This window comes from Psammomys obesus, unplaced genomic scaffold, assembly GCF_907164565.1.
Source record: "Psammomys obesus unplaced genomic scaffold, mPsaObe1.curated_primary_1811, whole genome shotgun sequence".
NCBI lineage: Eukaryota > Metazoa > Chordata > Mammalia > Rodentia > Muridae > Psammomys > Psammomys obesus.
In genome coordinates, this window is record NW_026585895.1 from 14,794,560 (window position 1) to 14,807,327 (window position 12,768).

Consider the following 12,768-nt stretch of genomic DNA (forward strand, 5'->3'; position numbering starts at 1 on the left):
TTAGTTTTTCTGAGCTGCCTCCCCTTGTTTACGGTGGTCCTTTGGGGCAAGTCCAATCTTCATTTCAGCATATCTCTGACTTCTCATCACACTGCATCAACATCGACCAGGAGCAGCATGGGGGAAGCACCAGCAGCATTCCCCTTTCCTGGAGCCCCCCCACCCCAATCCCAGCACTCTCTGGGCTCTGCCATTTATTCCCTCTCCAGAGTCCTCAGATTTAAACTATCTGCAGCTGGCAAAGAGCTTCTCCCCAAACCCTCACTAGGCAGATAGTTTACTGTTGTGGACAGTTTAAATCAGTTCCATATCCCACACCTGGGATTAAAGTAAAACCATGTTTACATGTCATAAACCAAAACTTCCACAACATTTCCCCCTTTTCTGTTTAAAAAATGGCTTTTATTTTAATATGAATGAGACCTTCTGTTGCTTTCTTAAAAAATGATGATGGAGGAACCAAATGCTTTTTGAATCAATAGTTTCTTCTATAACTTGCGAACTGCTCTTGCATGGAAAGGCTCAAACTTTTTGCTGTTGAGAGCTTTGAGCTAGGACTCCAAAGCTGTTTCCTAATGGCAAGAAGTTACCTTCTATGTCTCTCTTGCACATGCATTCAATAGTCAGATGACCCCTTTATCACAGCATCTACAAACTCTGGTTCTTGCTGAGAACTGAGTGCTACTTCTCTGGTGGAACATACCGTATTTCTCAGATTTAACACACTGGCCCTTTTGAGCTCTGCGTTTGGTGGCTTGGTCACAATTTCTTTTCAAATGACCCAATTCACCGCATTTGAAGCTCATAGCATTTTCATATCCAAAACTCTGATGGCTACTGGGAAAGCTAATGAATGGTGCTAATCTTGTAACCTGAGGCTCCTCCTCTGGCAGCTCAGTTTGCTCAAGGCCTGTATGTCCTTCTGCTCCTCCTGGGTCCTCAGCCTTCCCAGGGGCTTTGGGGACTTGAGACCAGAAGTGCATGGATCAGAGCAAGGTGGCAATTTTGGGAAACTCTCAGTTACCAGGTCTGAACCATTTTCCAGGTATTTGCTTCTCAAGTGCTTCCATCTCTAACCACAAACTCTCTAGTTGTACAGCCAACTCTTCAATCCGAGTGACACTTGTGATTTTCTTATTTCACCCATTTTTTGTTTCTCATATTCCTCCATATCTACTGGCAACTTTTCTAATTGTTCAATAATTCTCCCAACCTTTTCTGAAACGGAATACAGCAAAACCAGAAAACCTCTTCTGGGAGCAGAGCATGAGAGGACCCAGTGGCAAGAGCGGCAGTAAACCTTTTGCTCATCTTCTGAAACAGTATATGCCTTTCTCCATACCCTGTTGTCTCCTCTACGGCATTTGAAGCCCACTATGCCAAGCCCCATGTTGGGTGCCACTTGTCAGCTTTTCTCATTTCGTAAACCCAAACTTCCACAACAGGAGGGATTTCAAAAGCATCCCAGAATGCATCTTGTCTCAGTTTGTCCTGTTACAGGCTTTTAGACATTCCACTGAACAAATTACCCCTTCACTAAAATAAAAACAAGCACCAGTGTTATGACACATGCACGTGTCTTTTGTAACAGGAAGACTGTAATTCACGGAGGCTCCCTTGTCCCTCATCCCTTCGGAATAAGCTTGTTTGAGGAACATGTGTTCTTTACTGATTGGACGAAGCTGGCTGTGATGAAAGCAAACAAGTTCACAGAAACCCACCCTCAGGTGTACCACCAGTCTTCCCTGAGGCCTAATGGGGTGGCAGTTTACCATGCCCTCAGGCAGCCCCATGGTAAGTCTCTGGACAATGATCACCTTACTTGGTACAAGAAACAGTTTCCTGTAATTATGGGAACTCATGCTGATGTACTGTGTGGAGGTTTGGGTGCTGTTCGAAGATATTTAAGGTCGTCTAGAGCGCTAAACTGTCTCAAGATCATGAGCATTTGGAGAAATCGATGCCACTTATTTTAGAGCTACAATCACGGATGTAGAGGAGATTCCTTGAACTGAAGTTTCTTGGCTCCTGTAGTGTATTCCGAAACCTGCCCAGGTGCTTGGGTTCTAGCAGCAAATGAACTATTGTAACCACTTGATTTCTACTGGGAGAAATCTATTGCAAACCTGCGACTACTTTTGAGGACACTGGGGTCCCATGTGACATAAGTGCTCATTTTACCTTGTGTCAAGTTTGTTTTCTACTTGTTTGGGGGATGCGCTTTGCATTTGTTCTTTGGTTTGCATTACAGCTGTCAGGGAACAAACATGTTTAGTATGTTTGTCTGGTCCCTAATTTAAAACTTTGGTTGTAAATGCCTTCAATCCCAGCACTGGCAGGTAGCTCTTCGAATTTGAATTACCCTATAAAGCCATAGTAACAGAAACTGGATAGTACTGGTTAAAAAAACAAAACAAAACAAAACAAAACAACACAAAACTTCATGAAGGAATCTTGATTCAGATACTGCTATTTTAGAGTAGGGTTTACATGTGTTTGAGGGTTTTAAACTTAACTTTGACATATTTGCAAAGTTGTATGGCTATTTCCTGTGTTTTGGATTGAAGAAAATAAATACTGAAAGCAATGTTGGTAGAAAGATTTGATAAATCACAACTTAGAGAAAGATACTTGTTTTAGAATTCTCATGTTGACTGTGAAGAAAAGCTATAAAGTTTAAAAAAAAATACCAGAACAAAATCACACACTAGATATATTTAGATGGATAGCATTTAATGTGACACACTTGAAAAAAAATACATGCTTGGTCTGAAAATATTCTGGAAATATTTGGAACGATTTTTCAGACTCTATTGATGAGCTCCTGAGTTCAAAGCTACTGCATTCTATTTAGCCGTCCATATTAATATCATTATTTGGCTCTGCACGATGTCTGTTTATTATTTCCTCATATCAACACATTTACAGAGGGAAGAGTTTTACACGTATAAATCAAAGGTTCTGAAGACAATTTGAAAAGCAGATGAGGGGCTCAGCCAGGAAGAGACCCACACTAACTCCCACATGCTGACTCACGGTAGTCGAATTCCATTCTAGGGGACCTGATTCCCTCTTCTGGCCTCCTTGGGCACTGAACACATGGTGCACAGACATTAATGCAGGCAACCACTCATGTGCGTAAAGCAAGCAAGCAAGCAAACAAAATCTTTGTAAAGCAGACAGAGTAACTCAGTGTTGACAGCCTTGAGCACAGGCCGCAGTGAGCTAGCTATATGAAGACAAACTAGCTTGGGTGACAGATGTGTAGGGTTTGGAACCAGATTTTAGCCAAGCACTCAAATCTTGGCAACTTTTCAGAGCTATTAGTGGTACACTAAGTTACTTGAAAAATATATACTCACTACATAGTAGAAATACATATATACATATATATATATATATAAAAAATACATATATATATATGTATATATATATAATAGGAAAATTTATATCAAAGGAATAAATCATTTGGATATCTTCAGTTATCTAATACAGGCTAAGGCTAGCACACTGTGACATAATTATTTCAGAAAAAAAAAAAAGAAGAATCTCACAGAAGAAAATTCTGAGGAGCCCTGGTTTTGCCACTGCTAGTTTAAGAGTGGAAGGTTGAGGGAGAGCAGACTGGAGGCCGGTGGGAAGGAGGAGTAATGGCTCTGAAGTTGTAGCCACTGCAGGCACCCCAGATGGCTCTGTATGTTCCGTGTTACTGCTTTTTCTCAACACATCTTAATCCACATGCTTCCCGCAGCCAGCAATCCGTGTGGCAGTAACAACGGGGGCTGTGAACAGGTCTGTGTCCTCAGTCACAGGACGGATAACAGTGGCCTGGGCTACCGCTGCAAGTGTGAATTCGGCTTTGAACTGGACACTGATGAGCGCCACTGTGTTGGTAAGAAGCCTGCCTTAACTGTCTTCCCGGCAGGCGTCACACTGTTCTCGTGCTTTGCCCGGATAGCCTCAGCTCTGCACAGGCTAGCTCTGCTGTCTGACGTCTTCCCTGTAAGAAGAAGGGTACAGCATTCTCTGTACGCAGAACCATTTGAAACTGAAACCAAAGAAACATTGTTCTCTTTTTATTATCATTTTTCTAGCTATAGCCTTTAAGTTCTATGCGATTGGGTTTGAGTTATTTTCTGTTTCTACTTCTTTTTTTTTTTTTTTTTTTTTTTTTTAGGCAGTTTCACCTTGTAGTTCATGCTGGCCTGGAACTCGTGGGTCATAGGTGTGTGCCACCATTCAGTGTTCTACACATTTCTTTCCAGTGCTGGGCTTGCAACGCCAGGGTCTTGTGCCCTGCGCATGGCCTTCCTGTTTCCACTTTAGGTGCCAGCCCTGATTTTGATGGGATACGAAGTTGCCTGTTCTGGTGGATGACTTCTAGATCACCTGGCCTTGTTTCTTTCCTTCCTCTCTTCTTGCTGCCTCTCTTGGAGGCTGCCCTTTTTCTTGGGTTATCAGCACATCTATCTATTCAGGCTGATCATGACTCTTTCCATCCTCTTGACATATTCTTGCTCTCTGGATATCTCTGCCTCTGTGTAGTATATGTGATCTCTTATTTTAGTTCAGACAAATTTGTTAACAGACAATCTATTTTTTTTTTAAATAGAACCTTGTCTAATGATTTGATTTTCAATTTCTTTAGTTCTTGCCTTTATATTTTGGATGTACCTTTTTGAATTTTCTAACATGCTGCCATGGTTTTCTTTGCTTTTAGACAGCATCTTTCTTTTTTTTCATTTCTTCAATCTCTCTTCTCTCACTCTCGTATTTCTTTTTGGATAATCTAGCTCATTGCTGCTCTCTCTCTCTCTCTCTCTCTCTCTCCCCTCTCTCTGTACAAGTTAGCTGCAGGTTCAGTGAGAGACACCATCTCTGGGGATAGGGGTTAGAGCACCTTCTTCTGGCCTTTGCCCTCTCAGGAGGGCACCCGCACCCCTCAAACACAAAGGGAAATGGTGTGAACATATGTGATACTTGTGTATAAAAATGCAACAACCCAAGGACAAGGCTTTTCTTCTAGACTCTGGTTTCCAGTTATACTTACTATACTTAGCTGTTGTTCCTCTCAGAATTACCTTTTGTGACTATCTAGTGTACTTGGTGAACTAAGAAGCAGTGTCTCCGGAATAGGGCAGGGTCTGCACTGTCGGCTGACTCCTGTTTCTTTCATCTTCTACAGCCGTTAAGAGCTTCTTGCTCTTCTCATCGAAAATGGCCGTGCGTGGGATCCCATTCACGCTTTCTGCCCAGGAAGATGTCATGGTTCCTGTCACAGGAGGGTCTTCCTACTTTGTTGGAATTGATTTTGATGCTCAACACAGCACCATCTTCTTCTCAGATTTATCAAAAGACATAATTTATAAACAAAAAATCGATGGCACAGGTGAGAAAATGTGTATGTTGACATATTTGACTTGCTTTCTCTGATACTACCAATTGCGCACACACACACACACACACACACACACACACACACACACACACACACTCACTGCCCTTTTTCACCCCTCTCCTTTGCTGTAGCACACGCTGGCTTGGAACTTGCAGGGATCCCCCTGTCTCAGCATTCTAGAGTTTTGCGTACTAGATACAAGCCACCTCTGTTCCCCGACACCTCTCCTATATTTTCAAAACAAGTTATAATCAAGATTGTATTTATTTACTTGTAAGTTTGTTGGAGTCAGGGTCTTACTATGAAGCACCAGTTGGTCTTAACCTGTGTTATGTAACCTAGCTGGGGTTGTAGGCTCTGGGCCACCACCTAGGCTCAGGCTGTTTATTTAAGGACATGCATTTCAATATTGACAAATGAGACTTAAAGTTCTTGGAGCCAAAACCTGGTGGTCCTTTGACATCTTCATCCTTCAGTCTCTGTCACTAACTCACTAGCCCCTAGCTAAGCTTCAAGAACATGGGAAATTCTCTCCCCCTTCTATTGGGAACCTGCTTCTATTGGGAACCTGAAGGCACTATCTATCTGTGTGCATAGGAGACTCCCATTGCTTCCTCCTGTCTCTCTGCTTCTTTCTTTATTTTTGTTTTTTTTTGAGACAGGTTTTCTCTGTGTAGTCCTGGCTGACCTGGACTTGCTTTGTAGACCAGGCTAGCCTTGAACTCAGAGATCCACCAGCTCATGCCTCCCAAAGTGCTGGGATTACAGGCATGCACCACTGTTCCCAGCTCCTCTTTATGTTTATTATATGCAATGCTTTATTTCCCATCTCTCCCAGCTTCTTCATAAAAGAGGCACAGTCCCTACTCATGTGATATTCATTCATAGATTCATATAAAGCACCTGACATATATTTTTATTATTAACACAGAAGACAGCCTTTTATTTTTCTTTATTTATCTTTTTCTTTCTTTCTTTCTTTCTCCTTTCTTTCTTTCTTTCTTTCTTTTTCTTTCTTTCTTTCTTTCTTTCTTTCTTTCTTTCTTTCTTTCTTTCTTTCTTTCTCTCTCTCTCTTTCCTTCCTTCCTTCCTTTCTTTCTCCCCTTCCTTCCTTCCTTCCTTCCTTCCTTCCTTCCTTCCTTCCTTCCTTCCTTCCTTCTTTTTTCTGGGCAGCCCTGGCTCTCCTAGAACTCTTTGTAGACCATGCTGGCCTCGGAACTCCAACAAATCCACCTGCCTCTGGGATTAAAGCAGCCATGTGTGGCTGCTTTTTCTTTTTATTAAAACACACTGCAAAATGGAGCAATGTGGTTGCTTATTCTCAATGAGCTGGAAAGAAGGAGGCCACAAGGTTTTCACAGGGAAGGATGTGCAGAGGAATTGTGATCTTTTTCTCTTGTAACCGGCTCTTCTGGTTCCTTTGCAATCTTGGCCCCCTGTGGCCTGCTGAGAGTCTCGGGAGGGTTGGGCGGTGGTGTTTGTGGGCTGCCCCGGACTGTACCTGGCAGTGTCAGCTCAGCGCTGTCTCTGGGTGGTAGTAGGTGAGTTCAGGTATCTCTTTCTCACATGTTCTGGAAGGTTACACAAGGGAGTGAATCCAGACCCAGGTCTGTTTATCACTACAGTATCTCCTCTTTGAGATCCAAACTGTGGGCATGGGATAGATTTTAGGTTTATCTCATTGTTGCTCAGCAGTTTGCAGAATCTTCTTTTTTTTTTTCTTTAAAGAATCCTGCACGTGTTTTTAAAATATGTCCTTTCATCCAACCTTTAACTGTGCAGCAGTTGGGAAATTTGTTTTAAATAACATAACCACACTTTCACTTCTAGGAAAAGAAGTCCTCACAGCAAACAGGTTGCAAAGTGTGGAGGGTCTGACTTTTGACTGGATTTCAAGGAATCTCTACTGGACAGATGCAGGGCTAAAGAGTGTCAGCGTCATGAAGCTGGCTGATAAGTCCCGACGACAGATAATCAGCAACTTAAACAACCCCCGCTCCATTGTGGTCCACCCTGCTGCTGGGTACGTGAGTGCTGCTGAATGCCTTTCAGTGCGCTGCCCTGGGGCCCGGACTTCGTAACGACCCTGCAATCTCATCTCTTTGCCATAAGCTTAGGTGATCACCAGATCACCTTCAAAAATGTAAACAAACAAACAAACAAAACAAAACCCTCTCTTTTAAGTTTTACCTTTCTCTGAAGTATGGTTTTTCTAAAGTTACTGCAGGGAGGAAAAATGTAACAGAGCTATCAAGAAAGGATCCAATTCTTGCCTTGGCTTCAGTTTATTGGTATGAAGCTTGGGTTGGGGGCGGCTGAGAACTTTCTAATCCCTATTTCATGTGCTACCATTAGCACTGGGTCAGACAGGAGGAGACCGACTAGCCTACAGTGTTCTTTTTCTGTTCTGTTCTTACTTGAATATGTTCAATAGCTTTTTCAGAACAAGCCTGAGACACTCAGGTGTGTCTGAATGGAATGATAAGGACAAAGCTTGTGACTCATCCAGCTGGGTTTCCTCACCTGGGGGGCAGCACACACGCACACGCATACACACATATATGTGTAGAGTTAGAGTACTGTGTGTGTTTTTATATTGTATGTGTCTGTTTAAGTGTATGTGCACTTAAACAGGAATGTGCAGGTTGAAAATGCCTGTGAATGAGTTAGAGGCCAGAAGAGGGTGTCTGGGATTTGAACTACTGATCTTATGAGCAAGTGTTTTTAAATCCCTGAACCATCTCTCTGCTACCTTAGAGAGAAATGTTTTGCAAATTTATAAATTCCTTATAGAAGAATGAATAGAGAATGATCTGATGGGTTCTGAATGTTTTTAATCCCAAAATAAAAAGAAAATAAAATTTGATTTCTCACTCATGAAGCCTTTACTATATCATCTGAAGAAGGGTTATATGTGAAAGATGGCACATAACTATTATTCTAGCATTCCTGGTATGGTGGTGTTGGCAGAGGCAAGAGGATCACAAGTTGGCTAACTGCCTGGGTATGTAGGTGGTTTAAGGACAAAAAACACAACAGGGTCTCTCACTGTGTATAGCTCTGGCTGTTGCAGAACTCACTATGTAGATCAGACTTGCCTTGAACTCACAGTAGCTCTGGCTGTCTTGGAAATCACTATGTACACCAGGCTGACCTCTGTCTCCTGAGTGCTGGGATTAAAGCTGTGCGCCAATGTGTTGGAAGACTGAAGTTTTACGACCTACAGTCTAGTCCTTCTCCGTCCTGGATGCCCATTTTAATATCATTTATAACTGTGACTGCGGTTACATATTTATAACTTAAACGGTAGCTTAGAATTAAATATGCCAAACCTGAGAGCGTGTACGCAGAGTAAACCCAACTGTAACTCTTTTTAAGTCATCAGTGTGTTGCAGTGTTGTCCTCCTTGATCTGTTCCCACTTTTTCTAGGTACATATTCATGAGTGACTGGTTCCGTCCTGCTAAAATTATGAGAGCGTGGAGCGATGGGTCTCACCTAACGACTATAGTCAACACTACTCTGGGGTGGCCCAATGGCTTGGCCATCGACTGGAGGTGAGTAGATGCCATCTGAAGTTTCATCACAGTAGAGCGTGGAGAAGGCATGCTGGACACTGGATCCAGTATCCTGGACACATGGTGGAGTAAGACAAGGAGTACTGTATGTTCTTCTGAGACCTTTTGATCACTACCAGGTGATGAGTGATGGATGTTGAATGATACAGAATTCAGACACTAGTGTTTCTAGAAACAGCGGAATGATGGGGACATGATGAATGAAGTCCCAAACCATCTTAGAGGCTGGATAGAGAGCTAATGAAATATAGCTAGCTTGTGTTTAATTTCTTGTAGAGACATCTTAAGTGAATTAATTAATGAATATTGAATCAATAAACTAGTGTTGACATGCTTTTGGGGTTTCCAAGAGTTGATCTTATCTAAGAATAAGACCAATGAGCATATAGTATATTTATTTATTAAATATATTATTAAATTCAGTATTTATTAAATATAATATGTTTATTAACGTAGATTGTGGAGAAAATGGCAGAAGTGTGTTAAGTCTTTTAAACATTAACATTATCAATATTTTTGTTTATTTCTCAAGGGAACAGGTTTCAAGTTTCAACTTTCCTGTATTTGTGAGAGGCATACAACATTTTTAATAGAGACATTTGACTCTTGTAGGAAAGATAACTGCTAAATGTCCTCAGGGCTCAAGACACTCATTTCTTGGTATTAGATAACTTTTTCCCCCTCTTTTTTCAGTGCTTCACGACTGTACTGGGTAGATGCCTTTTTTGATAAAATTGAGCACAGTACCTTTGACGGTTTAGATAGAAAAAGATTGGGCCGAATCGACCAGATGACGCATCCTTTTGGACTCACCATTTTTAAAGGTGTGTTTTAATGCGATAACAAGTGTGTGCTGTATTGTAAATTAAGTTTAAAATTAGGCTATTATATGTAGAAAAAGTTTGGCTTGGTGGTGGAAATTTTCATCTTTAGAGTGTTCTGGACACATCTTCATAATATTAACAGCTTGTAGTACTTGCTGTATAATTCCTGAGTATGTGCTTAGATAGTATCATGTGAGGGAACAGTAAATTACTACGTTTATCATTTTTGAGATCAGACTTGCCTTGAACTAGAGAATAAAATAGCAAGAGCTGTGTATACAGTAGCCACTGTGCTCTGGCTAAAGCCTCATCAGAATCCTTGTGGAAGGGCAAGTATATGTATTCATCACTGTACATTCATTGAATGTCTTGGAGGCGTTTTGTCAGAAAATAGGTAACGTCCTCTTTGTTTCACAGAAATGGTAAAGCATAGCTTTATTTCTCCCCAGACCTGGGGACTGAATCCAAGTCTCATACATGCTAGGAAAATGTTTTGCCACAAAACTCTATCTCCATTCCAAAATATGACTCATGAAGAACAGAAAGACATGATTGTTTTTCCATTGATATTTTCATGTTGCTAACAAAGATTTCTGAGCATCATGGAATTGTGGGAGACAGTAGAGGCCATGATGGTAGCCAAACTTTGGCCTCCTTCTCTCAACTACCTTCTTCAGTGGAGACTTGATTCTGTGACTTGAGTCACTGAGAATAAGAATATAATCTGGTGAGCCAGTCTTGGTGGCACATACTCACTTTGGAAGCTGAAGCAAGAAAATCACCATGATATTGGCCTGGGCCACATAATCAAGCCATGGCTTGCCTGCATAGCAAGACTGTGCAGAGTAAAACAGGTGGATTCCTGAAACAGGGCTCTGTGTAGCTTGTGCATTACACACAGTGCTCATGTAAAGCTTGTGGTGGTGTGTTTCTGTCATCCCAGCTCTTAGAAGGCTGAGGCAGGAGAATCACGAGGCCAGCTTGGGCTGCAAAGCAAGTTCACAACCAACATCAAGTGAATAAATTAAATAGTGAGACCCTGTCCAAACAAATGAACAAACAAAGTGTTAGGCAAAGTGAATGAGGAGAGACTGCAATTCATCCTGGCTATTCGTGACAACTGATATTTGTCCAGTTTGAGGGGTGACCAAAAGCCCTGTGTCTAAACTAGTTGAAACAGTGTATAAACTCTTTTGAAAGAAACCCCTACTTGAATACTTGGCATAGTGCTGTAAGCAGCTAGAGTGGTAGTCATACTGAATATTCCATCTTTCTATCTATCTGTGGAGTGTGTGGTATTTAAAAAATGTTTTAAAAATGCTCTGAGATTTTGGATGAGCTGAGTCAGTTATAAACAGTCACCTCTCCCGTATTTACTCCCTCTTTTAAATATTGTCAGACACATGCTATTTGCTAGTACATAGGAACATTTTTTAAATGTTTATTTTCTCTGTTATATGCTGAGATGTTTGAATTTATTTTGGTTTTATCAGTGTGAAAAATATTGAGTGCACACCCATGAGAACAATGCTATATCCCCAAAATAGAGTTAGTTTTTTTCAGTCAATTCTGACTTAAGTTATGAATTTCTTCTTTTTCCCTTCTTTTTCTTTGAAGACAGGGTCTCCCTCTATAGCCCAGGCTCACTCAAACCCTTGATCTTTCTTCCTCAGTCTCAGAAATATGTGAATGCCACCATGCCTGGCTTCATTATATTGGTATGGTATGGCCTCTTAGTTCACAAACCCATACAAACCATTACTTTTTGCTCAAAGACTGGTTAGATTTTCTTGATTGTACACTGAATAGGACTAGGAGTTTGATTGAACTTCTCATCTCTTTAAATGTCATAAGATACTCCTCTGAATGGTGGAACTGAAAATTGCATTAAAGGGAGATAAGATTTAGTGGCTTCAATGACCTACGAGTATGGACCACAGATAAGGAAAATTAATTTTATAACGTGTGACATTATAAGTTAGTTGTGGTTTTGTGTTACACAGAATTCACTGCTGAAATCTAAACTATTAAAGATTGTATGTAGATGCTTACACAATTGTTGATATTTTTACTCAGACATACTTTTTTGGGGACGAGATCTGTACTTTTCCTCCTCCTCCTCTTTTTTTCTTCTTCCTCCTCCTCCTCCTTCTTCTCTTTTTTTCGAGACAGGTTTCTGTGTGTGGCACTGGCTGTCCTGGAAGTCATTCTGTAGACCAGGCTGGCCTCAAACTTAGAGATCCATCTGCCTCCTGAGTGCTAGGATTAAAGGTTTGTGCCACCACCACCTGCTAAAGCTTCTTATTAAGATTGAGCCTGAAAGACAGTAGGCATTCTTACAGTGGGGTACAGGACTTTGCACATCAGCCTTAGAGATGATGTTCTTTCTTTCCTTTTCACAATTAAGTGTTTTGCCTGGGGATAGGAACTCAACTTTAAGATTCTTTTTTATGTTTATTTTTATCTATGGATGTTTAAACCTAATTACTACCAGATACCATTATGTATCTGAAATGCTAATTGCTTTTCTTTTTTCCTCCGTAGATAACGTGTTTTTGACAGACTGGAGACTGGGGGCTATTCTTCGCGTCAGGAAATCTGATGGTGGTGATAGGACAGTTATCCGGAGTGGCATCAGCAGCATAATGCATGTGAAAACCTACGACGCTGACCTTCAGACGGGTGAGACGCACTGCCACGTCGTCTATTTGGACATAATTATCTGACGCGGCGGCTCTTTTCTCTTTAACTATTTCTTCAGCATAATTCCCGACAGTGCTGTATTTCTGTCAGCCACATAGTTGACATGGCAAGACTTGGGTTTCTTGGAAATGCATATCTTAGCACTTTTCTGTGTTTAAACGGAATATTGCCTTTGGTGGGCTGGTTCCCCACTTTGTACTACTGTTGGGTCTGGAATGGTTTCTTTCTTTCTTTCTTTCTTTCTTTCTTTCTTTCTTTCTTTCTTT

At 41.2% G+C, this 12,768-nt stretch overlaps 1 protein-coding gene across 1 annotated transcript in view; it reads left to right on the forward strand.

The window, feature by feature from the left end:
• Nucleotides 1-12,768, forward strand: part of Lrp2 (LDL receptor related protein 2) — a 149,714-nt gene that overhangs the window by 53,827 nt on the left and 83,119 nt on the right. Inside the window, exons 14-20 of the mRNA XM_055599703.1 lie at nucleotides 1,592-1,794; nucleotides 3,752-3,892; nucleotides 5,186-5,389; nucleotides 7,229-7,421; nucleotides 8,829-8,954; nucleotides 9,669-9,799; nucleotides 12,344-12,481. Coding sequence (XP_055455678.1) covers nucleotides 1,592-1,794; nucleotides 3,752-3,892; nucleotides 5,186-5,389; nucleotides 7,229-7,421; nucleotides 8,829-8,954; nucleotides 9,669-9,799; nucleotides 12,344-12,481 — 1,136 coding nt within the window. The remainder of the gene's footprint in view (nucleotides 1-1,591; nucleotides 1,795-3,751; nucleotides 3,893-5,185; nucleotides 5,390-7,228; nucleotides 7,422-8,828; nucleotides 8,955-9,668; nucleotides 9,800-12,343; nucleotides 12,482-12,768) is intronic.